The sequence below is a fragment of the Chionomys nivalis genome, chromosome 21 (genome assembly GCF_950005125.1).
Source record: "Chionomys nivalis chromosome 21, mChiNiv1.1, whole genome shotgun sequence".
Taxonomy (NCBI): Eukaryota; Metazoa; Chordata; class Mammalia; order Rodentia; family Cricetidae; genus Chionomys; species Chionomys nivalis.
Genome location: NC_080106.1, coordinates 21,703,446 through 21,729,995, shown reverse-complemented (window position 1 = coordinate 21,729,995; position 26,550 = coordinate 21,703,446). Strand labels below are relative to the sequence as shown.

Genomic DNA, 26,550 nt, shown 5'->3' with positions numbered 1-26,550 from the left:
TCTAGAAGGCACTGACTTGGGTCCCTTTCCTTGCTGTGGACATTCGTCGGCCCGTCTTCCACCTTCATTCCTGTGTGACCATCTCTAGTTGACTCCTGGGTTCTCCATTTCCAGATAACAATGCAGGAGTCATATGTGTCTCTGAAGCCAGAGTAACTTTGATATTATCTTCAAGTTTGAGCTTTATCAGTTAGTCCTGAAAGCAAGAATTTAAATTATAGAGAGGCTAACTTGCTTAAGGACCCAAACTGGCGTGTGACAGCGTAGTTAAGTCACATTTATTGCACACATGTGACTTGCACGTTTTTTTAGTGATAGATATGCTTTCTGTCTCTATCTGTCCAGTCTCAGAGGGAGCCAGCAACCTACCATTTTAGGGCCGTGGAGGCTGTCCTGGAACTTGCTTACGTAGATCAGGCTGGCCTCAAACGCACAGAGATAGGCCTGTTTCTGCCTCCCAGCACTGGGGAATAAAGGCCAGCACCACCACACTCAGCAGGGAGAGGGAATTTCTAAAGAATCCAATTTAACAGTGAGGCCTTTCAGAGGGAAGAGAGGCTAAAGGTTCCATCCCTTGGACGGTCCAGAAGGAGCCTGCAGAGCCCCAATTTGAAAATCTTTGTGGCCTGGGGCAATAGCTGTAGCCTCAGTAGCAGAGACCAGTCGAGACAGAAGGTGTGTGTGTCTGTGTGTGTGCTTTCAAGTGCTTTGGAATGATCTAGGAAGGAAGAGTCTAATGGAGAAGACCTATTGAGTTTCCTGAAGATGGGAGCTCTCAGGAAGAATTATGCATGCTTTAAGGGCAATAAGGAAATGAGCTATTTTGGGACTGGAGCAATGGTTCAGTAGTCCAGTGTGTACCTCCTTTTGTAGAGGATCTGAGTCTGGTTCCCAGCACCCATGTCTGGGGGCTCAGAACTGCGTGCAACCACAGCTCCAAAGGGATCTGATATCTTTTGGCCTCTTGGGGGCACAGACACAAACACATAAAGCCCGCTCCCCCCCCCCCCCCAAGACAGGGTTTCTCTTTGTAACTGCCCTGGTTGTCCTGGGACTCTCTTTGTAGACTAAGTTGGTCTTGAACTCACAGAGATCTGTCTGCCTCTGCCTCCTGAGCACTGGGATTAAAGGTGTGCGCCACCACCACCTAGCACAAGCACATATAATTAATAATAATAATTTTGAGATAGAATCTATCGTCTAGCACATTCTTTAAAAGTGTAGGCAGCCATGCCTTACTATAATCCCAGCATTCAGAAGGCAGAGGTGGTAGAACGCACACCACACACACACACACACACACACACACACACGGGGGGGGGGGGCGTACAGGACGCGTTTTAGGATTATTGGAAGACTTTGTGGATTGCGGGGTGATGATGGAAGGGAGTGGATTTTCTCAACGAAAGGTGAGGGTAAAAATACGGAATAAAAAAACGAATGGGCATGCTGCGGAGCCAGGGGGGCACTGGCAAACTCCGCCCAGAGTCAGGATGCCCCAACGAAGTGACGCAGCGCGGTTTGGCCGCTGTGGGGCGCCGTAGCCAGCGCTGTTGCCAGGGGAACGGGCCCCGCGCCGTGTGAGGCCCAGCCTGCCTTGGCGTGGCACTGCTGCCGAGCCAGCCGGTCCGAACTAAGGCCGAAGGACTCGGAGGCCCAGCCGCGGTCCAGGATGGAGCCACGCTCCGGGACGCGTCTCCTCCGGGTCCGGGGGACTGACTCTGCCCGGACGGTCTGAAGTGCGGCCGCCCTGGGGAGGGTGGACGGGCAGGACGGGGCCGAGCCGCTGGCTGACCTTGGCAGGCCGCATCTGGCGCAGGTGAGGAGCGGCTGCGGCGTTTCTCACCTCGAGCCTGGCCCGAGCCACCGGGTCGCGCTGCTCCGGTGCCTGGCAGGACTCTGGGCCGGTCTCGCCGACCCGGGGAGCTCGGGACTTGCTTCTAGCACTAATCAGGGTTATAGGTCTGCACTGAGCGCTCACCGAGTGCCAGGCCCTGTGCAGGCGTCGGGCCTAAGAACAGACGCCCACAGTCTCCAGAACCCACGGAGAATTAAGGCGGGATTGGGGAGCAGAGGCCAGACACGTGACTAGAGTAGGCTTAGGTCGCCGTAAGTGCTCAGAAGGGCCCTACAGGTGACTTTTAAGCTAAGACGTGGAGGTTGGAAAGGAGCCAGAATTGTGAGTAGGGGAAGGGTATTTCTGAAAGAGGGAAAAGCAAACACAAAAGTCCAGGTAGTAGAGTACCAGTGAAGAAGAGAAACCACGAGGAAAGTCCCTACAGTTCATAGTGAGGCGGTTCAGCTTTTATCCCAGAAAGGGAAGGGAGTCACTGAAGAGTTCTATGAGTTGGAGGTTTTGTGGTTTCTTTTTTTTCCTTCAAGACAGGGTTTCTCTGTAGCTTTGGAGCCTGTCCTGGAACTAGCTCTTGTAGACCAGGCTGGCCTCGAACTCACAGAGATCCACCTGCCTCTGCCTCCCAAGTGCTGGGATTAAAGGCGTGCGCCATCACCGCCCCCCTGAGTTTCAGGTTTTGATAAGGGCTTTATATTCTGGCTGCTGAGCTGATTAGTTGAAGCTTAGCTCTGCTAGTGCAGCCGAGCCTCTTAGAACCCAGAAGTTTCTCCGCGCCCTGCTCTGGGCACAGGGGATGAGTTGTCATGTCTATGAGACAAAATGAGGGGGTCTACATCTGAGACCAAGGATTAAAGAGATGGGTGGGAGCCGTGGGAAGCAATTGGACTACTTCAGAGCGGGCAATTAAGTGAATTCCGTGGAAGCGCTTCAAGCACGCCTGGTCTAGAATGAGTGCTACCTAAATGGCAATGATGGCTGTTAGAGCATGGACGTGCTGTAAGGGAGCGATGACAACGCAGCAGAGATCCTGAGAAGCAGGCTTCACTTTCTTTACCAAGGGTTAGGTTAGATGAGGGGTGGTCAGTGGTCACTCTTTTTGTGGAATGGCTGTTTTGCTGTGGGAGACCAGCTGTATACAGACAATCACCCTGAGATGCAATAAAAGCAATGGTGGTGTTTAATTAGCCTGTTTTTCCCCTATTGTTTTTCTTACTTTGTTCTGTCACAACTTTGTTCTTAATGACTTTCTTGGTGGGTGTTCCCCAAGGCTGGCTCCTACAATCTCTAGTTGATTTCCTGGTTAAAAATCAACAACCCTCGCCTCCTTTCCTTGGTTTTGTTTCTGTTCCCTGGTGCTGTTTCTTATTTCTTCTTCTGAACTTGTGTCCTGGCGTCTGTGGTGGCAGCTGCAAGGGGAGACAGAAATGTTTGCACACCATGTCAACTCAGGAGTGATCTCAAGGGGAGAGTGACACAGAGATGTTTGCACACCATGTCAACTCAGGAGTGATCTCAAGGGTTTCTTTGCCATAGCAACGGACTTCGACATATTGTTTATGAGAGAGAAAATAAAGGCCCAGCCACATTATTTGAAACCAAAGAGCAGAGAGGCCTTTGAGAAGAGCTTTAAGTTCTAGCCTGTTTTCTGGAAATGATGTGCTATGCATCCTTTAGTTGAACTATACCCACTTCTCAGAAAGTTTAAGACCGCAGGCTTTTCTGGCACCTGTGGGGAGTTTTAATAAACACTGTATTTGCCCCTAGACGGCTCTTACAAAGGACCCGCCACTAAACCAATGTGCCCCGCGAAGCATTTTCTCTCCCGCTCCCCTTTATGTGATCTAAATTGAGGCGTGTTAGATCTCAGTGAAAATTATTCTAAAAGCAGATCCTTGAGAAAGGCTGAAAAGTGATTTAGAATTACTCAGAGGAATCTCGCAAGGACACAGTAAAGTGCCTCTCCTGCGGGGTGCACCTCTGCCTTGCTCTGGGGCCACGGGGCACTGAGCAGCTCTCTTTCTTGGTCAAGCCTACACCATTGTCTTGCCCAGCAGCTCTGTTGTATTGCCCAAAGTCTGTTTCCAACTTTGACAAGACCCAAACAGTACTAGAAGGTTCTATGGCTCTTCCTTACAGACCTGCCTGACTCAGAGCCGCCGTCATGGGTAAGAAAGCCCTTGAACAAGCTCTCTTGGCAAATGGTTGTTAGGCAGGAGTCCCTGGTATAAACCTCTAGGTCTCACAGGCTCATCTGGTTCACACAGCAGCACAGTAGAACGAAGGGCTAGAGGTGACACACACCCTTTCAGTGGCTTATTTGATGAGTGTGTGTGTTGTTGTTTCTGGGGATTGAATTCAGGCCTTTCCACAGAGCTATCCTTGTAACTCTGGTTGTCTTAGAACTTACGGTGTGTGGACCACAGAGAGCTTGCCCACCTCTGAGTTGTGGGATTAAAGGTGTGTACCACCATGACTAGCTAATATATTTATTTTTAAAGATTTATTTATTATGCATACAATGTTCTGTTAACATATATACACCAGAAGAGGCACCAGATCTCATTATAGATGGTTGTGAGCCACCATATGGTTGCTGGGAATTGAACTCGGGACCTCTGGAAGAGCAGCCAGTGCTCTTAACCTCTGAGCCATCTCTCCAGCCCCTAATATATATTTTTAAACAGTAAATGCTCATGATTTTTAAAAAAGGTTGAGTTATAGCAGCGGACACACAGCAGAAACACATCTGTCTAACCCTGTCCCTGGTACTGTATCTTCATGGAAATTACCCCGAATTTGGGTTCTGCCATTCCTTCCCAGAGTAATGTGTGCCTGTGGCAACACAAATCTCTGAATATCCCTTCTGGGCTGTTTGTTTCTTTCGACAGTCTTGCTATGTAACCCAGGCTGGGCCTGGAAGTTGCAACTCTCCAGCCTTAGCCTCCCAAATGCTGATGGTCTTTTTTTTTAAATGTATGCTTTAAATATGTGTATTTGTGTATGTGTCTACCTGTCACATATGTGGAGGGCACTGGATCACTTGGAACTGGCGTTACAGGTGGCTGTGGGCCTCCTGGTTTGGGTTCTGGGAACTGAACTCTAGTCCTTCTGGAAGAGCTATGGCTGCTTTTTTTTTTTAAGATTTATTTTTATTTTATGTTTGAGAGTGTTTTACCTGCATTGTATGTCTGTGTACCATAAGCATGCCTGGTACCCTTGGAGATTAGAAGAGGGTGTCTGATTTCCTGGAACTGGGGTTGAAGATGGTTTTGAGCCACCATGTCGTGGGTGCTAGGGTCGGAACCTGGTCCTCTGTAAAAGCAACAGAGGCTATGCTGCTGAGCCATCTCTCCAGCCCCAGGCTTGGTTTTTATTTATTTGATAGCTCACTCTACAATTGTGTGTCTTGTTTGTTCACCTAACTTCAGTTTAAGAACAAAGTCGTCCCTTGTTTGTGATGCTACATAGCATTGCCTTGTGTGCATATGCCATGACATGCTTATATTTGTTTTTGTGCTCTGTTATTACGAGGAACAATGCAGTGAACTTTTGTGTGTTAGGAGAGCGTAAGATAAATACAGAAATGAAGTGTCTGGGCCACAAGTTAAATGTGTTCTCAGGTTTGGTTTGCCAAGTTGCTTTCTGGCTAACTTTTGAAACATGAGTAAAGAAGACACCCAGATAAGTGGGATTTGTGAAATTTGCCCTCAGCTCCCTGAACTGTGAGTGGCAGTGAAGAGCCAGAAGAAGGCTCCACTCCAGACAGCCCTGGTTCCTGTTTCCAGCCTGCCTCTTCTGCCTCTTTCCATTCATAGCTTAAAGATATGAGCCTTCTAAGCTTACAGTTCAGCCTTTTTGGGGGGGGGGCGAAAATGGCAGTTGTTTTGAGACAGGGTCTCACTATATAGCCCTGACTGTCCTGGAACTCACTATGTAGACCAGGCTGGCCCTGAACTCACAGAGATCTGCCTTCTGAGTGTTGGGATTAAAGATATACACCATGCTGCCTGGCTTTGTGTTATTATTATTATTATTATTGTCTGATCTAAGCAACTTAACCTTCCCAGTTTCTCGGCTGCCTTTGACATACCTCTTTACTAACTGAGTTGATTCTGAAGTCTCCAGACATCTTTCAGGAATCCAGGGCTGCCCGTAGGTTCCCCAGAGCCAGGGTTTTCAAGTCTGGTTGCTTTAGCTATCTCACACATGGATTTCAGAACAACATTCTGAATTTATGGCTGCTTTTAATATTGTTATTATTTGAGCCAGGATCTCAGCATTCCGCTGTGTTGCCCAAGATGACTGAACTCCTCGGCTAAGTGATCTTCCTGCCTTAGCCTCCTGACTGCCTAAATTTGTCGTTTTTATTGAAGCAGTGGCAGGCAGGAAGTAGATCAGTCATACAACTATTGTATCATTCATTATGAGAACTCAGAATGTTGAGGTTTTCTTTCCTTTTTTGGCTGTTTTGAGACAGTGTCTTACTGTGTAACGTTGGTTGGTCTGCAGTTTGTTGTGTACGACAAGATTGGCCTCACACTCAGAGATTTGCCTGCTTCTGCCTCCAGAGTTCTGGACTTTTGTCTCCGGTCATTTGTCACCGCTTCTGGCTAAGATTTTCTTCATTGAATTTAAGCATGTATATTAAAGTAGCCTAATTTTATTTTTAAAATGTTATATAAAGATTTTAGCAAATGAATGTTAAATGGAAAGATTATTGTCATACTGGCAGTGGCCTTTGCCTTGTAGTGACAAGGGACAGGCCTGCATAGCCCCTTCAGTCTTCTGCAGATGTCAAGCAAGTCCATGACTTAGGTGGCAGATACTTGTGCCTCTGACCATCTGTGCATCTCCTTGACATTTCCTCCTTCCATCCATGCCAGCATCTGTATGTTTTGTTCTTTTTAAGCAGATGGCACATCAAGAATATTTTACCAAAGCTTCTTTACGACTCAGCCCACTAAACACGCAGCTGGGGGCACTGTATGGGCAAGGAGAAGCTGTACACCTGACCTTGACTCTCTGGAGCTCCTTCTAAAATACAGGGTTGCCAAGCCACTGCCCTCCTGGGCCAGCCTCCTAGTATTACCTCATCCCATGTCCTTTCTGGTCTTGTTTGTGCCCTCTTCTCTACTGAGACTAGAAATCAAAGCCACGTCATACTCTGGCTCCTTCAATGCCCAGAGCATCCTACCTAGGCCCAAGTGATCCCAGCCTTGCAGCCCCCACGGTTCATCTCTCACTGTTCCCTGGCATGCTCCATCTGAGAGGCTTCCCTGCCCGAATACTCAGGTACCCGCTCCCTTGCTGTGCTCTGTGTCTCTCTGGGCCTCAGAAAGGAAAGATGAAGAGGGCAGGTACCTAGTCTCATCTGTGTTTATACCTTCAGGGCGCACAGGACTGGACCCCAGGAAGCCTTGCCTGGCCAAGGGCTGAGTGCACCATCTGGTCATGTTTTGGGGGAACAGAGCCACATATCTTTCATTTTGGACTCCCAGAGGGCTGTTGAGAGGGAAAAGACAGCCAGAGAAAGTCCCCAAGCCTGATGACAATACTTGGTCTCATCTGTGGGCCCCATTTTGGATTTGGTCCGACCTCCCAGCCCTTGTAATGAAATTTTTTTGGGCCAAAAAGAATTTGTGGCCTTCAGTTCAATGATAGAAAATATTATCAAGTTTGGAGTTAGCTCTCTCAGGGTTTAGGCCAGGCAGGGTGCTCCTGGATGTCCTTAGTGTCTGTTCCTGAGTGTTGCTGCTACTTCAAAGAAGTCCATGCTGCCTCTGAAGTCTTAGGCAGGTGGCCTTCTCTAGACCAATAATACCTTAATTTGGAGTCAAAGCTACCTCCAAGACTGTTAGCAGCAAACTTCCTTCTTGGGATGGTGAGTTTTCTTCCCTCAGGACTCTGGGATAGTTTAACACAAGGGATGCCTGTGGCCCCTGTGGAGTCCTAGGATTATATCAGCCATATGCTCCTGTTTCTCTCTTGAGAAACAAACTCTGCCAGGTATAGGGCTTTTCAGTTGTGGGGTTGATAAAGGCGAGACTAGGCTTTGGGATCAAATTATGCGTCCTCTTCAACGTGCTTGCTGGCTCAGATAGAGGATGCATGTGTAATTGCAAGGCCCTAGGTCCAATTCCCAGTACTGCAGAACATTTGCCCTGGTGGGGGTGATTCTGGAAAACCCATGTACAGTCCACATAGATCTGCCTCAGAGAACTGCCAGCTCAGCTGTGTTTACGGGGCTTGACCTGATGACCTTTGGGTATTTAGGTATTACAAAACAACAAAAACAAACAAACAAACAAAAACCAAACCAGGGACAAAGATTTGAGCTGGAGAGATGGCTCGGCAGTTAAGAGCATTGCCTGCTCTTCCAAAGGTCCTGAGTTCAATTCCCAGCAACCACATGGTGACTCACAACCATCTGTAATGAGGTCTGGTGCCCTCTTCTGGCCTGTGCAGACATACCTGTGGACAGAATACTGTATACATAATAAATAAATATTAAAAAAAAAAGACTTGATCATCTGGGGTTTGTTCTAATGAAAATTGTGTCTTTTTTTCTTTGTCACCTTTGATTTAAATTTGAACCCTAAGATTGGCCTGCCCTTTCTCTGTCACCACAACTGAACAGCCCTGTACCTTGAGGCAGTTTCCAAAGAAAGAAACAGAGACATGTGACTGATCATAATTCCCTAGTTTTGGTAGTGGCAAGAGGCACAGTGACAAGATCAGAATGTCAGCCCAAAACAGTATGGTGGCAGAGTCTTGAAATCTAAAGGCTATCCCGGTCTATACAGCAAGCTGAGATACATGGAAAATCCATTAGTCAGATTATTTAGTCCTTCAACTAAATTAAAAGGAAAAATAGAGACAGAGAACTGTGTGTCAAATACTTGAGCTGCGTGTGTTTGGCTCACACTTGTAACCTCAGCTCCCAAGGTCATGAGGCAGGAGGATTGCTAAGGGTTTGAGCTAACCTGGGCTACATAATGAGTTTTAGGGTGGTCATGGTGAGACTCTATCTTACTTATCTTTTTGGGTGGCAGTATGTTTATTTCTTGGGGCCATCCACTTAAGAAAGCAGTTTCAGGACTGTGTTCCCAATCAAGCTGTACTCTGCGGTGCTCACCCCAGTGTCCAGCTGAAGGAGATGCGTGCATGGTCTATGCCAGGGCTTGGGCAAAGCAGACTGCCTGCAAATCAAAACCTTTGGAGGTAAAGTGCCCAGGAAACTTTGGCTACAAAAGCCACTTGGAGGAATGCACCCTCTACTTGGGGAGTAAAGAAACCTCATCGTTACAGGTCTTACCGTGGGAGTTGGTGAAGTTAGATGCTATCACTGAAGTAGTCACTCATTTCTTTTCAGACTCCTCTTCCAGCATCTGTTATGAGAAATTGCTAAACACTTTAAAACGGGCCAGAAAGATTGCTCAGTGGGTAAAGGCGCTAGCTGCCAAGCCTGACAGCCTGAGTTCGAACTTCAAGACCCATGTGGTGGAAGGAGAGAACAGACTCCTCCAAGCAGCACACACACACACACACACACACACACACACACACACACACCACATTTAAAAGGAAAAAAGACTTCAAGACAGACCTGTGCTGCCAGAGTGCAGTGAGGCTGCAGCAAGCCTTCGCCTCCTCTCCTGCTCTGAACGGCCTCCGCTGCTTTACCTGTGGCCAGGGATGTTGGTCTAGTTGGGGTTTTTGAAGATACTGGTTGTATACTATCTGTGTCAAACATTTAGCAGTTATTTTAATGCACCACATATGTGGAGAACATGCTTAAGAATCCACTATGGAACTGGAGTTGGTAAAGTGCCTGCCTTGTGGGTGTGAGACCTGAGTTGAATCCCCAGAACCTTTGGGAAAAGCCAGGCATGGTGGACTGCTCTTCCAAAGACCTGAGTTCAATTCCCAGCACCCACATGGTGGCTCACACCCATCTGTAACTTCATTCCAGGCAATCCTGTGTCCTCTTTTGACCTCCTTGGACATATATGTAGGCAAAATGCCCATAAATTTAAATAAATGTTTTTACAATTACTCTTCTATCTTTTCTGTGTATGGGCGTTTTGCTCACATACATGTCCGTGTACCATGTGTATGCCTGGTGCCCGTGAAGGCTAGAAGAGGGTGTCAGATCTCCTGGGTGTGGAGCTATGGCTCACTGGCTGCTCTTCTAGAGGATCCAGGTTCAATTGCCAGCATCCACATGGCGACTCACTTTGCTCAAGTTGTCCCCTTCTCAGAGGGTAGCCTGTGGCAGGGGAGATGGTTCAGTGCGTAAGAGCACCTGCTTCTCTTGAAGAGAACTTGGATGCTTTGCTTTCCAGCACCCACACCAAATGGCTATAAAGGCCTGCAGCTCCGGTTCCAGGGGATCTGGTGACCTCTTCTGGACCCTGGAACCCTGCACGCATGCACATGTGCACACACACTTGCTGTAAATAAGCAAACAAGGGCGGAGAGCACCTAAGTAGTAACACCAAGGTTATCCTCTGGCCTCTGTAGGCGTGCCCACGCATACCCCTCTCACTCACACACACACACACACACACGACAGTGCACACATGCACGCAGAAGAAGTTATTTTGATGTAGATTATTTCATTCTCAACACTTTCTTTGCAGCTGGGTGTGGTGGCACATGCCTGTAATCCCAGTACTCAGAGGGAAGAGGCAGGTGGTTAAGACCAGCTATGGCTACATAGTAAGTAAGAGCTTGCCTCGGAACGATTTTCTTTCTTTTTTCTATTATGATAGTTCTGAATGTTAGACTTTTCTCCCTCTTAAGGATCAAAAGGTATCAAAATATATGGTTTTGGCTAGGCATAGTGGCAAACACCTTAAATCCCAGCATTTGGGAGGCAGAGGTAGGTGAATCTCTGTGAGTTCAAAGCCAACCTAATGTACACAGCAAGCTTCAGGTCAGCCAGCGCTACATAGAGATAACTTGTCTTAGAAGAAGTAGGATAAACAAAGAGCTCGAGAGTGAAAAAATAGGGCGAGGAGCCAGGCACTGGCTGTCTCCCCATTGTCTGTGAGAACCTCTGTTTGTGAGACACAGTCTCACTGTATGATCAGGGCTACCCTGGAACTCACCAGGTAGACCAGGCTGTCCCTGAACTCACAGAGGTCTGCCTGCCTCCTGAAATTAAAGGTGTGTGCACCACACCTTGTATGTGTGGATATTGAATATACAAAGATATAAAGCCTTAATGCAAGTCAAATATTCTGGTCAACAAATGTTGGCAGTTCAGCTTTATAACAATTGTGGATAAACCTGCTAAAGTCTGGGTAATAGTGTTTGGTTTAAAAATACACATTTCTTTCTGAGGGCAACTAAATGGTTTTCCTATCATTTTTATCATATGGTGGATTGCAATAACTGTACTTTTCTGAGTCATCCTACATGCAAGAGTGTGTGTACTCATGTGTGTGTGTGTGCATGTGTGCATCTAAAAACTAAATCTAAAGCCTGGTGGTGGTGGCGCACGCCTTTAATCCCAGCACTCGGGAGGCAGAGACAGGCGGATCTCTTTGAGTTTGAGGCCAACCCGTTCTACAGAGCGAGTTCCAGGACAGGCTCCAAAGCTACAGAAAAACCCTGTCTCAAAAAACAAAACAAAACCAAACAAAAAAAGAGTAAATCTAGGGCCTCACATATGCTGGACAAGTCCATTATCACTGAGCTACCCTGCAGCCTGCAAGTCCGGGCTTTAATTGTCTGTTTTCTTGTCCCTATGGCAACCTCAACCAGTCCTCTCCTTTTGGAGGACCTTGTAGGATCATGCACAGTAGCTGCAGCCTAGGGATAGAAGACAAGCCAGAGAGCTATTTGAGGTACTTACATGTACCATGTGGTGTGCATTTACTTGTAGGATTGCCTGCAGTATCACTAAACTATGCAGCCTAGGGGGCACCCATACCCCTACTTTCCAGAGGAGTAAATATGGTCCTCTCAGCTAATAAGTGCAAAGCCCAAAGCCAGACCTAGACCTGTTTCTTCCAAAGCGGGGAGTCTCCTAAGAATATGGAGTTCTTTCAGTTTGGCCTGCGACCCAGAGTGGGTTCATGCTTTAAAGTCTCTTGGTGCTGAAGCTCGGGGTACAGTGATTTTAAAGACAAAAACCACAAAAACCAAAGTGACTTCAATGTCAGATGAAGGTCAGAGTAACCTTGCAACATTCATTTAGGCACAAACACAGTAGTTATTTCAGACACAACACAACAATTACTCTGACTTATACCATACCTTCAGTTATTTCAGTTTAGGTTTGCGTAAACATTAATGATTTTGTTAGTACATCTGGACTCTGGTTAGGGTCATGGAAACCCCAAGTGTACTGCCAAAGCAGATGTGACTGCTGGGGTGGACTGCTGAGAACAGTCTAAGCAACCACAGAATGGAGTCAGGACAAGACAGTCAGTCACCTTAGTTGCTTTGGGCCTGCTTGGCCAGGACCATATATCATTTATCTGACACACATTTGCTTTATTTCAGAAGTTTTCAAGTCATCGAACATTCAGTGAGCATCTACTATATACAAGGTATAGCTCCTGATCCTTGCGGTGGGGACGTTGGGGACAGAGGTGAATGAATTACAGCATGCTCACTGTCAGAGGGACACTAGTGTAGGGAGGCGGCAGGCATGGGGATGGCAGAATACTCTAGATTACAGTGACCGTCCTCATAAGGACTGAACACAAGGGCCCCTGACTTTGCTGGGGACCCTATGGAAATCTTCCTGTATCAGGGGATGTTTGTCGTGGGCAGGGATGGCCCGGTTACATTCTGTGGCCTGTGAAGGCAGTCACTCCAGGTAGAAGTGTTGCGGTGCCCTCCTTTGCTTTGTCAGTTTATTGTCTGCTTTGGCGTAGCTGCGATGACAGACCTGACAGGAGCTGCCAGGAAGCAAGGATGCATTTCTCATTGTTTCCGAGGGTGCCAACCCATCGTGGTGGAGCAGCTCTTTCCATGGTGGTGGAAGCTGTTTTACATCATAGCAGACCAGGCAGTAGAGAGCAAGGCAGGAGGTAGGCAGGGACAACATCCCTAAGCCCATCTCCAGAGACCCATTTCCCGTAACTGGGTCCTTCCTCTCAGAGTTTCCAAAAGCTCCCCCAAGACTGCACCTCTAAATAGGAGGCCATTGCAGATTCAGATCCTAATAGAGATTGTTGATCTGTGGGTACGTCCCCCTGAAAGGAGAATCTAGCTGCCTGGGTTTTGTTGCTTGCTCCTGGCCTTTCCACCACGAGCTCAGAACTGGCCTCTTTCCTGAGGTGTGACAGTGTTTGCTTAGTTTGTCAGTCCAGAAGATACTGGTGGGCAGGACTCTTCTCCTGTAAGGACAAACTAGTCCTACTGCTCCTACCACCTTGGTCAGCAGCTGGGCAAGGCAGGCCAGGGTAGGGGGTTGCTGCCATCTGGTGGTCTGGCTGTGGCCAAGGCTTGACCTTGCTTGGAGCTTTCTCAGTGGCCCTTACCCTTCTGGTAAATTGGCTGGAAGAAGCATGATCATTTATTCTGCCAGAAGAAATCCAAGAAGAATCCTCCCTTCCCTTGTGTGCGGGCTCATCCTCGGCCAAGCAGCCATAGAGAGCCCCTCTGCAGCACAGGGGAGAAGTTCCTGGTCCCTGGTCCTAAAGAGACTATGTGTCTGCTAAGCAGCGGAGGCCAGATCTCCTTTCTGAACACCCCCACTGCCTGTTTCCCTCAGCAGAGGATGGGGGGGCCCTCTCTGACACTTGATTTGGATCTTGGGACGGAGGTGACTAATCCTAACAGAATCAGCATGTGTTCTCATCGCCCTGGCCCCAGCTTGATATTGTTACCAGATGAGAACATGTCTTATTGAGTTTCACTCTTATGGCTGTGGAGAGGGAAGACTTTGAGTAATGGGCAGCCACAGTGTCCTGAGTAAGTCTGAACCATCCTCCCTTGACCTGGCTAGGCTGGGTCAGAGTCTGTTCTCAAGGTTTAGAGAACTGTCTATTTCTGTCAAGCTAGGACCCCAGGTTCCCCTGCAGAGGGCACAGCCCTGCTGGTCACTATGCTCCTGCTAAATCGTGGCTGCAGCCAGGGCCCTGTGCTCCCACGGGGCCTTTTGGGGCTTAATGCTGTCTACTCTTCTCCCCCTGGAGATGAACATCTGCAACAAACCCTCCAACAAGACAGCCCCTGAGAAGAGCGTGTGGACAGCGCCCTCCCAGGACAGTGGCCCTTCCCCAGAACTGCAGGGCCAGCGGTCTCGCCGGAACGGATGGAGCTGGCCCCCCCACCCGCTGCAGATTGTGGCCTGGCTGCTCTACCTCTTCTTCGCTGTGATTGGCTTTGGGGTGCTTGTTCCCCTCCTGCCTCACCCCTGGGTGCCTGCTGGCTATGCCGTATCCTTGGACTATATGGGACTGGAAAAGCTGGGGAGGTGGATAGGTAGCAGAAGGCAGAAGCCTGAGGCTGGGCTCAGGGTCTTAGGGAGCTTGTGGTGTAGAGCAGAGTCGACTCAGCTGATTTTCTGCCTGGCTTGGACTTCTCACTTGACCCTTCCTCTGATAAAGTGAGTGGGCAGCCCCAAAGCTCCTCAGAGCACAGAATTCCAGAGAAGGGCTGACAGAGACTCCTAAGGCTTCTTCAGACTGATTATGCCTGAGCAAAGAAAGGGAAATGAGGGGGCGAGGACATGGCTCAGCTGGTAGAGTACTTGCCCAGCATGTGCAAGGTCCTGGGTTCAGCGCTCATTTGAAACAGCAAGTTAGGGAGCAGTTATTCCACTGTGAAGGGATTTGTCACGGTGCAGTTTTCTCACATAGTAAGTTTCTCGGTCCATTTCAAATGTGGTTTTATTTATAGACATTATTTTGCTATGCCTAGGAATATTTGCACACTTATTGGTGTTAGGATGAGGGTTGCTATGGCAAAAGGTGGCATAGAAATGCCCTGCAAGCTCCTGGGAACAGTGACAAACACTAACTTGCTTGAGCCATATGGTCTGGCTGTCTTAGCCCTGGTTGCAACCCCCAAGGACAGAAGGCATGGCTACAAGGTAGGGTGTAGGATGCAGTAAACCCCCGTGTGCCCCATCAGAGAGTTCCTTCACTGTCTGCTGGCATCAGCCTCCTGAAGAGGAGTCCTGAGAGAGGGAGATGGGATAGGCTCGAGAGCACATGCCCACGGGGCTTCCTCTCAGCTCAGGCTCCTCTGGGCTGTGCTGCTCAGAGGAGCTAATGCAGCTCTCTGGTCCACAGGAAGGGGTTCTGTTTGCTTTTAAGGACTGGGATGACAATGAGCGCTTATTAGGAAGTTTGTGAACATAAAGGGCTCCAGCTGTTAATCCAAGTGTGCTTTCTTGGAGACCCCAGAGCCCTGGGCTGGTGAGTGGCAAAGGCAGTGGAGTAGAGGGGTTAGAGAAGATCGTCATCCTCGGACGTTAGCAGTGTCTGCAGGGGCTTCTTGGTTCACAGGAGCCAAGGCCAGGGCAACAGCTGGGTAAGTGCATAGGAAATGACCTTCCTGAAGAGGACCGTGGGCCTTCATGTGATTAGGTGGGACAGTCTCCTGTGGTCTGAAGTAGCTCCATCCCTGACTCAGGTCACCCAGGTCCCCTCAGGCACTCTCCTGAAGTGAGGAGGTCAGAGCAGTGACAGCAAACACAGTAGCGCGGACTGAGCCCTTACATGTGCCACACACTTGACAGGGCCGTGTGACAACCATTCATGCAGTGGGCTAGTTACGTTTCTGCAACTGTGACGAAATGCCACGGCCAAAGCTAGTGATAGAAGAAAGAGTTTATTTCAGTTCATGATGCCAGGGGGTTAGATAGGGATCATATGGTGGGGAAGCGTGGCAGGTAGGCGGGCATGGTGCCAGGGGGCTAGATAGCGTTCATATGGTGGGGAAGCGTGGCAGGTAGGCGGGCATGGTGACAGGGGGTTAGATAGGACTCATATGGTGGGGAAGCCTGGCAGGTAGGCGGGCATGGTGACAGGGAGTTAGACAGGGTTCATATGGTGGGGAAGCGTGGCAGGTAGGTGGGCATGGTGCCAGGGGGTTAGATAGGGTTCATGTGGTGGGGAAGCGTGGCAGGTAGGCGGGCATGAGGCAGGAAAACTGATCGCATTCACTGCACACAGGAAGCAGAGACAGTTAGCAGGAAGTAGAATAAGGCTATGAACCCTCAAATCCTGTCCCCCAGTGGTGGACTTCTCCAGTAAGGCTGCACCTCCTACAAGCTCTCAACCTCCCAAGCAGTGCCACCAGTTGGTGACCAAGTTTAAATTCATGAACACATGGGGGACGTTTCTCATTCAAGACCATATGAAGAAAGAGGCTCAGGATAGTGACTTCCAGAACGGAATGATTTGAGGGCTTGGTCTACTTCATTGTCTCTCTTTATCTTCTGTGAGCCACATGGACGCTCCCAGAGCCACCTAGCCTAGCAGTCTGACCAAGGCTGTATGGTTCCATCAAAATCTCCTTCCGTTAAAGCAAGCTCTCAGGGCCTCTGAGAGAGAAGTGGGGACCAAGTCCCCACTGTGGGCCCAGAATGGGCCTGAGCTTCAGGAATGCAAAGGTGACTTTGGGTGTTAGGGACCAGGAGGAGGGCAGATTGGCAGGTGGGGCACAGTGGTCACACCCATGCAGATGTTGGGAAGGGCCTCAGACAGCAGAGGGGAGCAGAAAAATGGCGTCATCTGTAGCAATGCACCTGCTGCTTGCAGCCCCTTCTCCCAGCCTGTCTGCATGGGCCGCCCCTCCCTCCACTGCTGGTAGCCGGTTAGTCATAGGACTGTGGAGTGTACCCTCTTTCCCAGTTCCCACCACTCCTTCCCACCACTCCCTGCCTCTCTAACCTAGATGGCTGCTTAGTTTCCAAGTAAATCTCCCTGTGTACTCCATTCCTGGATACCTGCAGCTGCAGCCGCAGTCAGAACACTCTGAACTCCCTCACATTTTCACATTCTTTCTCTTTCTCTCTCTCTTTCTGTCCCCTCCTTTTCTCCTGGCCATTTTTATCCTGCAGTCAGAGTTCAGAGTTCTCTCTCTCTCTCTCTCTCTCTCTCTCTCTCTCTCTCTCTCACACACACACACACACACACACACATACACACACACACTGAAAATGGCACTGGCTGCTCTTCTGGAGGTCCTGAGTTCAATTCCCAGCAACCACATGGTGGCTCACAACCATCTGTAATGAGATCTGGTGCCCTCTTTATATATATAATCTCCAGGCAGAATTCTGTACACATAATAAACAAATCTTTGGAAAAAAAAAAGAAATGAGGCTCAAGATTCTCATTCAGCCTCCATGACTTTCTGCATGTAAAGTCTGCCTGTCTGTTCAGATTTATTTTCCCTGTTTTGACAACAGTGATCTCTTCCTGGAAGCCCTTGCCTCAGCAGCCAGCTGAGTCAGAGGTCAAGAGCTGACATCCCATTGGGCCAGTCTGCTTGGCAGTGTAGGATGATAAATACCCAAAATGCACAGGTCTTCTATTTTTCTTTTTCTTTTCAAGACGGGGTTTCTCTGTAGCTTTGGAGCCTGTCCTGGAACTCACTCTTTTCTATTTTTTTAATTCTTTTTTTAAAATATTTATTTATTATGCAGACAATATTCTGTCTGTGTGTATGCCTGCAGGCCAGAAGAGGACACCAGACTCCATTACAGATGATTGTGAGCCACCATGTGGTTGCTGGGAACTGAACTCAAGACCTTTGGAAGAACAGGCAATGCTCTTAACCTCTGAGCCATCTCTCCAGCCCCTGGAACTCACTCTTGTAGACCAGGACTGGCCTTGAATTCACAAAGATCTGCCTGCCTCTGCCTCCTAAGTGCTGGGTGCGCGCCACCTAGATTTTTTAGAATTCCCTTGGAAAGCTCAGAATTTGGCAGCATGGATCCTCATATAGCAGTCGTGAGCTGGGACAATACTTCAGCCATCCCTCTGATTGACAGCCTGCACGGTTCTGGTATCAGCCCAGCCCTTTTCCCTCTGCCTTCCCTTCCAAGGCCCTGTTAGACATTCCTTTCTACACGTCAGCTGCGATGACATTTCTTTAGAGAAGTCTCCCAGACCTCCACGGTGTTTTCAGGTCCCTGTTCAGGCACCATCTGTCCCAACCAGCAGGACAAGAATCAGGGTCCCTGGTAACCTGGAAGAGAGGAATGGAGGGGCAAGAGACAGGAGAAATGGACATCAAGTCTGTGTTCTGATCAAGCTGCCAACTTTAGTTTTTCTCAGGAGCCTTATACAGCAAACAGGCAGGGGGGAGGGTAGGATGCTGGAATGTCAGGTCTGGAGGCATCCCCTAGCTGTTAGGAAGAGATAAGGGGATGCTGAGGGTCTGTAAATATTTCCAGGGGGAAATGCTAATCACTTCTGGTGCCTGGAATCCACAGATCTGCAGGCCTATAGACAGTCTTAACTTAGGGAGATAAGAAGATCCCAGAACTTTCCCTACAGAGCCTTCTGAATAGCTTACTTAACTTGTGAACTTAAGATGGCTGTAACCAAAATACAGGTCTTTGCTTCAGCAAGAGCCTGTCTGAGTAGATAAAGTCATCAGTACAAACTGATGGGACTGACCTGTTATTTGCTTAGTGCCTGTGCTTTCTGGTCGTGCAGCGGGCTCCTGAGGGCCCAGGACCCACCCTTGCCATATTCCTCATGCCTGGTGCAAAGGGAAGAACCGTGTAAACAGCCGAGTGCGTGAAGTGGTAGGAAAACCAGGAGAAGGCAGGAAGCTAAATGTTTGCCCACAGTGAGTGGCGAGAGTTGGGAGAAGCCAGAGCAAGGCGAGCTTTGGCCTGGGCTCAGGCATGACCTTCATCCAGAGAGCCAGTAGTCACTGGAGGCCTTGATGCAGGGAAGAGCGGAAGTGCAGGCTTCTGAAAACTCACTCCTGGAACACAGGAAGGGTAGACTCTGGAGAAGAGTGAGGTTCTCAGGTAACCCAGGCAAGAGGCAGAGAGCTGACCCATAGCCCTGGCCATGGGATAGAGAGCTCTTCAGCTGTGGCACAGCACATTCTGGAAGAGCCTAGCTCATGCAGAGAGAGGAATCTGGCTACCGAGGGAGAGTGAAAAGGCTGTTGGGCAGCTGCCGTGATGGGTAAAGGATGAACACAGAGCGGTGGAGGGATGGTACCCGCCTGGCTAGTAGGAGAACAAAGGATGCTCATGGGGAGTAGGTGGAGGGACAAGTAGTATCCACCTGGGTGGAGCCTGTGGGTGAGCCTGCTCATTTCCTGTATTTGGCTCAACAAAGCCATGGGAAGTGCTTGTGTTAGTTCCAGGAGTTAGCTGCACTGCCCTGGCTAGCCCTGACCATGTGAGGCTATCCCAGACACTCAGCGTAGGGTGCCAAGCACCCGAACTTGAGGTGGGGAGGGAGCCGGTAGATTAGTTCTGTCTGCAAGGGGTTCTCCATCTGGCCCCAGCTATTGAAAGGGGGCAGTGGCTTCTGTCTTAGAAGTTGCTTCCTGTGAGAGCAAGGAAACCAAGCTCAGAATTTCAGCTTTAGTCTCTGGACCTTAGGGGATGACGACCTTCAGACTTTCACCTGAAATCTGAGGCAAGAAACTGGCAGGCCTAAGCCCCGTGGCTAGACCCCTTGGTGGCAGTAGTACATGGTACTGGCCTTTGGGCTCCATTGTCATAGGACCCTATTCTGCTGAGGGTTTAGGGGTCTGATAAAAATGTCTGGTGAGGGCAGGAGAACATAGTATAGGCAGAGTCTCTGTACAAAGGAAATCTGCATGGACAGGGAAGTCCTCTGTCCAAGAAGGTGGGTGGGCTCCCGGTTTAAAGAGTACGGACTGAATCTTTAACCTGCTGGGCTAGTGCATGGGTGCCATCTTTGCTGGCCACCTCGTGGTGCACCTGACTGCTGTCTCCATCGATCCAGCCGATGCCAATGTGCGGGACAAGAGCTATTCTGGGCCCCTACCCATCTTCAACCGCAGCCAGCATGCACACGTCATCGAGGACCTGCACTGCAACCTCTGTGACGTGGACGTGTGAGTGGATGTGTGCGAGCCAGTGGGTGGCCCGTGAGTGCGCCTGGAGGATGACCAGAGGTTCACGCCAGGCTCAACACTTATACTTGTGCCCCTGAACACTTGTACTTTGCATAGTCAAGAGTTGTGCTAGAGGGTGGGTGTGCTGGCCCATACCCTTTGTCCCAGTACTCAGAAGGCAAGAGGCAGGCAGATCTCTGGGAGTTCAGGCTGGCCTGGTCTACGTGGTAAGTTCCAGGACACCTAGAAAGATCCTGTCTCAAAAACAAGACAGAAAGAGTCTTGGTAGAACTGGGCATGGTGGTGCATACCAGTAATCCCAGCAATTGGGAGGCTGAGGCAGGAGGATTTTAGTGAGCTTGAGGGTAACCAGGGCTACATAGTAAGACACAGATTCAAACAAACCACCACCACCAAAAACAACAACAAAGTCTTGGCGGAGTGACTTGAGAGTGGCTGGGAGAGAGGACAAGGGCTAACATTTCCGGTAGCGAAAGCAGGAGCCACTGGGTGGCACCACAGTCTAAATGACCAACTCTGCCAGTGGCATCTTCACTGCACCTGCTGCCTCCTCCCAGGGTCAGGAGGGAGGTCAGCCTTATGTGTTCTGTGCTAAGTGCCGTGTTCTTTAACAAAAGAGCCAGAACCTATTGTCAGAAAGCTAGGAGGTGTCCTGAGCCACAAAAATACTGAGCAGCAGAGTCAAGGCCACATTAGCTGTGTAGCCCCTGCTCCCAGCACGTTTACCCATGAGGGGTCTGAGGCCAAAGAGGCCAAGTGGCTTGCTTCCATATTTTACTATTGAGGAGACAGAACACCTGGTCTCCTTTGGCAAATCCCAGTGCCTCTCTAGGAGTCTTCCCTACATTACTGGAGTTTCGAAATCTCGAGACTCAGGTATGTGTTGGGGGAGAGCATGTAGCCCAAGGCCAGCTCCACTCTTGGAAACTGAAGGCTTAAAGTAGCCTCTTAGAGGGGTCTGTGTAAAGGAACCAAAGGCCTATTGCCATTCCCTAAGCAGCAGTTAGCATGTGCTCTGAGTGGCTCTGGCAGTTACTTTCCATGAACGATGGAGAGAGATCCTGCCATACTCATTTGGGTCTTCCATTGTGCCTCCTGGGGGAGACCCCACTTGTCTCCTAATGTGGCATTCTCTCATGGGTTCCTTGCCCACGGGTTTCCTTAACGCCCCTAGATGACAGTGAACACCTCTCCTTTCGGCTCCTTTACAGCTAGCCCACACAGGCCTTCTGGAAGAGTGCCAGGAAAATTCCCGTAGGATGACAAAGAAAGGGACCCCAAAATGGGGCTGTTAGAAGTGCAATTAAAACACCAGTCGGGCAGCTGTGCGTTCTGCCTCAGGTTCCGTACCTGCATCTTGTGTGTGGTCTGGCACAGAGGTCCTTGCTTGCAAAGGACGCCCCATTTCTTTCTCATGTGAACCTTACTTAGGTATGTAGTTCCAGAGTAGGACCCCACAGAGCACCCCCTCTTCCCTCTACCATGGTTCTCAGAACCTTCTCCAGGTGTCCCACCCCGTGTTTCCGCCAGAGGGCGCGTGTGCTCCTCATTGCAGCGCTCCGGGAGGGGCGGAGGTGCCTGTAGGTAATTAGGAACCAGGCCTGACTTGATCGCTACACCTGCCAAGGTGGGCTGCCTGGCCGGTGCGAGGTGCCTTCCCCAACCCTCCGCAGGAGTGCGCGATCCAAACACTGCAGCGCCTGTAACAAGTGCGTTTGCGGCTTCGACCATCATTGCAAGTGGCTCAACAACTGCGTGGGCGAGAGGAACTATCGGTGAGAGTCACCTGGGGTCTGGGGACTCATGCCCTCTGAGTCTGGGCTCTATTGTAGACTGCTTGTAACGTGGCGCACAGTTGTGGGTAGGGGTGCGTGCATGCTGAGAAGGTGGTACTTGGGATGGATGAGGGTGGGTTTGGAGTCTTCCGTCCTATTGGTCCAGACAAAGATGGGGGGCCTGATAAGTGGTTACCTCTTAAGGCTCTATGACTTTGACTTCTGAGGAGTTGGGGCTTTGGGGTCAGGAGCCTGGCTTCTGGGCTTCTGGCTGTTACCAAGCCCTAGGTCCTGAGTGCTCACAGCTACCTGTGGCCGGGCCAGGCTCTTTCTACACAGTGTGGCATCTGCTTTATTGGGTGTTCTGCTCTTGGTGCTGGTGGCCACATATGTCTTTGTGGAGTTCTTTGTCAACCCCATGCAGCTTCGTACCAACCAACACTTTGAAGGTCAGTGTGGGTTCTAGACACAGACATGTTTTAGTCAGTGCACCCCTGGCCACTGGCTAAGCACAGACTGCCTATGCCTTACAGTCTTGAAGAATCACACAGATGTGTGGTTTGTGTTCTTGCCTGCTGCCCCTGTGGAGACCCAGGCTCCTGCCATCCTGGCCCTGGCTGCCCTACTCATCCTCCTAGGCCTGCTTTCTACAGCCTTGCTCGGCCACCTGCTCTGCTTCCACATTTATCTAAGTGAGTGCCTCCTCCAGGCTCACACGGAAGGGAGGGAGTCTCGGCGGCAGGGAGGTGCCTTTTTGAACTGTAGAGCCATGAAATCCAGTGCCAGTTCTTTGTGGTAGGCCTGGTTTTGCCCCACTGCTTAGTATAATTGTGGCTGGGGATTTGAACCTGGTACTGGCTGCCCGCCCTTCCAGTTTCCAGTGTCACCTCTCCACTGCTGACCCTTCTCTTCCCACACCCACCAGTGTGGCACAAGCTTACCACCTATGAGTACATTGTGCAGCACCGCCCAGCCCAGGAAGCAAAGGAGACCCACAAGGAGCTTGAGTCGTGCCCCCGCAAGATGCCGCCCGTTCAGGTATAGAGGTGGCCCAGAGACCTGGGCATGAGTGTATGTGTGTGGCGGGGAGTGGGGCTTTGCAGCAAGAGCCATCGAGGAGACTATTGCAAGCGAAGCAAGCCTAGGACAGCAGCTGGAGTGGGCACTGGGAAGCAGGACCCAGCCTCTGCTGGTCCATGGGCACCAACATAGCCAAAAGGAGCTCGAGTGTTTCCGCAGTCCCGTGTCCTCCTGTCCAGGCACCAGGCACTTGCGAGAGGAAGCTGACCCCTGGTTGTCAACTGGGTAGTTAGGCCGTAGCCATCGGGTCTCTTCTTCTGTAGTCTTGACTTCTTACCTCTTATCCTATTTTAGTTTTAGAACAGGGGCAGCTGTTGACAGTCTGTTAGAGATGGGCACATTAAGGTTCAGAAAGGTTAAACTGAAGTCTGGTCTGGGAAGAGTTAAGACATCTACACATAGGAGACAAAGCAGGAACCCTGCAACCTAGGCTTTGGCCGGGCCAGCCCAGCTGCTGACCAGCCTATCCCCATTCCCACGCCCCCGGCTTCCTGAGGTCAGCAGCTGGAGATGGAGGTGGTCCAGTGCTCAGAGGCCCTAGGGACTGGGAAGGCAGGGGGCCCGGGCAGGCTTTGCTGGGAAGGCTGAGATCCCAAATCTTCATGGCAACTAGATACAAACACAGGCTGGTGGGCGGGTTGGAGAAGGACCCCGCCTCTCCTTTTCTCATCCCCAGGGCTTGAACCCTGCTCATGGGCCAGGCTGAGGAGCACTAGCAACTGTTAGAGAACCCTGTCACCCTGGCACATACCTGCCCTGGTCTGTGTGCATCCCAGAGTACCTGTCAAGTAAGTCAGCAAGACTTGCTCTGGGATGCCCAGACTTCAGGGTCCTGTACCTTTGGGGCCAAGCTTGGCAACAGCAAAGCCGTTTAAGTCAATTCCGTTTGTCTGTAGATAACTCGAGGGAAGCCTGCCCCATAGGCGCCGGGTGCTTGTCCTCTTTTACAGAAGAGAGAATGTAGTGACTGAGAGCTTCCAAAGTGCATTCAGGAATGTGCAAATGTTTGAAGGTTTCTGAGGAAGGAACCTGAGGGTCAGTTCTGAGGAAAGGAGGGAAGGCCGAGTGGGCACCTCCTGGTGATATCTTCAGACTTCCTTTTAGCTGGTTAGGGCCTGGCTTCTGTTCTATCCTGCAGACTAGGGGTCCAAGGTAGCCTTTGTCCCCTCTGCTGGGTGCTGTGGGGGAGAAAGGTGTGAGTACCTGGGACTAGTTTCTGGCCTGTGCCGCTCTGCTTGGACAGGTATCCCCATGCCCTCCCCAAAGAGTCATCTTGGGCAGAGTTTGAGCATGGGACTTTATCTGTGGCCTCAGTTTTTGTACCTGTGCAGCCAGCCAGTAGTTGGCTGGGCCTTATCCTAGTCCCTAAAACTCTCAGGGACCCAGCAGGCAGCCTCCCACCCCCGCCCAGCAGGAATTTGGGAGGGGCCCCTCTCTGGAGCCGTTGCCCCCAAAACATAGGCTTGTTTTAGAGACGGCTTTCTGTTACAGTGTCGTCTCTGACTTAGTCAGGACGCCTCTGTCACCATGGAAACGCCTGCCTAGTAGGCGACAGCTGTCTGGGTGCTCCCTCCAGCTCACTGGCCCCGCCCTTTGCCCTCTGCCCCACGCCCTTCCTGAGCTGGCTTTTCCCGGGCTTTTATTTCTTCACCTGCAGTTCTCTCCAGAAAAGCTGGAGGCGTCGGGCATGCGGAGGTGCCGGCCCAGTCACTCCCAGCCCTTTGCTTCAGGGTTTGTTACTTTGACCGCCTTTCAATTCTCTTTGTATGAACCAAGATTCAGGGCTGCGGCACTCTTTCCTCACCTGTACCCTTTCCTTCTGGGGAGCAGGGACAATGATTGTACCCATATCCTCCTGGTTCTTTGGGAGCGAGGGATGTACTCAGTATGCAGCTGAACTGACCCCTTAGTGCTGGAGCACACAAACTGGTCTCCTGGCCTCTGAACAAGTTAGTTGAGGACTGTAGCCCGAAGAGGAGCCAGGAGCAGATGAGGGCCACTCTTGAGTGTCTTGTCCCTAAGAATCTCTTGGCTAAGCATACTGTACCCGAGGGGCTGCAGCCTTCCTCAAGTAGAATAACTGGAGTTTGACTAGCTGAAGAGAGTCCTTGTGATGGCGTGAGATATGGAAATGAGTGCTTGAAACCTTACCCTGCAGAAGGGTTTTCCTAGCCCATCTGAGATCCAGGAAGACAGCCCTAGACCCTTGGGACATGAGGCCACCAAGCTTCTAGAGAGGCCAGTGACAAGGTGTGCCCAGGGCTTAGGAGGCTGTGGCTCCAGACATAGCCTCCCAGCCTTTCTGACCCCCTCTTTCCCGAGGAGATGGAGTTTTACCTGAGGAACTTCAGCCATGTGCGTCCAGAGCCCTCTGGCCAGGCCACGCCGGCAGCATTAAATGCCAAGTAAGTACTACCTGGCTGTCCCCATGGGTGGTGGGAAAAAGGGAGGTAGGTCAGGGTCAAAACGTGTCTGGGGCCAGTTTAGCAAAGTCTTGGATGGATCAGTGTCTCTCTGTCCTGCTAGGACAGGAACCTCTAGCAGGCAAGGGCTCCGGGGCAGCATCTAGAGCTTGCTCTCTGGCTTTTACCTCAGTCCTTCCCAGTTTCTTGCCACCCAAGGCCAAGTGGAGCCACCACTGCCCTCCTCCTCAGACACACTGGCTCTGCCTCCACGGATCCAACCCCAGGTAGGAGGGACTGGGTTTGATCCTCTGCCCAAGAAGAGGGAGATGGAAAAGAAGCCTCCACTCTTAGAAGTACCTCTGCTGCTTTGGGCAAAATGAGGTCTGGGGAAGTGGCCCACACCCCCTCTGTCTCTGCAGAAAAAGAGGAAGCAGCGTGTGTATAGATTGCCAAGGTCTGGGGTCTTGGACCTGGAGCCCCCGCTGCCCAGGTTACGGGGTGAGCACTCCTCTCAGGTTGGATTCTATTGGGTTAGTTCGAGGGAGGGAAAGGTTCTAAAGCCTTAGCTGCAGCCCTTGTCTTCAGTAAAGTTTTCCTCACTGTGCAGAGACTGGGACCCCTGGCCGCCACTCCAGCTCTTCGTCGGATTCCACCGGTGCCAGCCCAGGCGCCTACTACTCCGCATCAGCCGAGTCCATGGAAGAGATTCCAGTGGCCCAGACACGCCTGGGCAGTGCCGCGCTGGGCGCCCCAGGAGCCAGGGGCCGAGAGTCTGGGCTGGCGCTACAGGCACGTTCGCCGGCCGTGTTCGTGAGCCCGAGCAGCGGCGAGCCCGGGTCACTTGGCGGCGGTGAAGATAGCCTGCCTTAGTGCGGACTAGAGGCGGCAGGGCCGTGGAGGAATGGCCGGCCCGACTCTATGCAACACCCCATCTTTGTCGCACCGAATGCGGGCCTCAAGGCCGGCGGGATCGGCCTCCCTTGCCCAATACTCAGCAATATCCACTCCACCAGCCCTGATGCTCCAATAAACTTTTTTTTTTTTAAATGCTTTTGTGGGCTTAGGGCTTATTTTCATAATGGAAAGAACCGTGGTCTTCCTGAAGCCGACCGTGACTGTTACTAGCTGACTTGGGGCAGAGTGTGGGGTGGGTCAGGAGAGGTGGAAGATTCCCTGGAGTGGATTTTTGTTTTAAGGGTCGGGGATCAAACACGGGGTTTGTTCATGTTCAAGCACTACTACTCGCCTTCCCTCCACTCCGTTCCTTCTCCAGCTTCCTTTGTAGCCCAGGCTAGCCTCAGCATTTTGAATCCACAGCTTCAGTCTCCTGAATACCCAGACTACTGGCGTGTGCCACCACACCCAGCAATGTTATTTAGTT

At 50.6% G+C, this 26,550-nt stretch overlaps 1 protein-coding gene across 6 annotated transcripts; it reads left to right on the top strand.

Moving 5' to 3' along the window:
- Nucleotides 1-1,572: 1,572 nt before the first annotated feature.
- On the top strand, nucleotides 1,573-26,210 carry Zdhhc1 (zinc finger DHHC-type containing 1). Of its 6 annotated transcripts, XM_057753947.1 has the most exons (13): nucleotides 1,573-1,819; nucleotides 10,498-10,576; nucleotides 12,371-12,417; nucleotides 14,014-14,256; nucleotides 19,713-19,888; nucleotides 21,583-21,684; nucleotides 22,009-22,133; nucleotides 22,218-22,376; nucleotides 22,610-22,722; nucleotides 25,087-25,169; nucleotides 25,360-25,453; nucleotides 25,589-25,667; nucleotides 25,777-26,210. In XM_057753947.1, exons 4-13 carry the CDS (start codon nucleotides 14,014-14,016, stop codon nucleotides 26,037-26,039), a joined length of 1,437 nt encoding a protein of 478 aa, XP_057609930.1. In that variant the 5' UTR covers nucleotides 1,573-1,819; nucleotides 10,498-10,576; nucleotides 12,371-12,417; the 3' UTR covers nucleotides 26,040-26,210. The 6 variants fall into 6 exon arrangements, with proteins under 6 accessions (XP_057609930.1, XP_057609931.1, XP_057609928.1 ...); XM_057753948.1 differs by lacking the exon at nucleotides 10,498-10,576; XM_057753945.1 differs by lacking the exon at nucleotides 12,371-12,417 and having other exon boundaries at nucleotides 25,090-25,169.
- The last annotated feature ends 340 nt before the right edge of the window (nucleotides 26,211-26,550 follow it).

Coding starts and splice junctions, on each gene's coding strand:
- Zdhhc1 (XM_057753944.1), top strand. CDS start 10,514: ATGCCTGTAATCCCAGTACTCAGAGGGAAGAGGCAGGTGGTTAAGACC. Junction 10,577..14,013: donor AGACCAGCTATGGCTACATA/GTAAGTAAGAGC, acceptor CTCCCCCTGGAG/ATGAACATCTGCAACAAACC. Junction 25,454..25,588: donor CTCCACGGATCCAACCCCAG/GTAGGAGGGACT, acceptor CTGTCTCTGCAG/AAAAAGAGGAAGCAGCGTGT.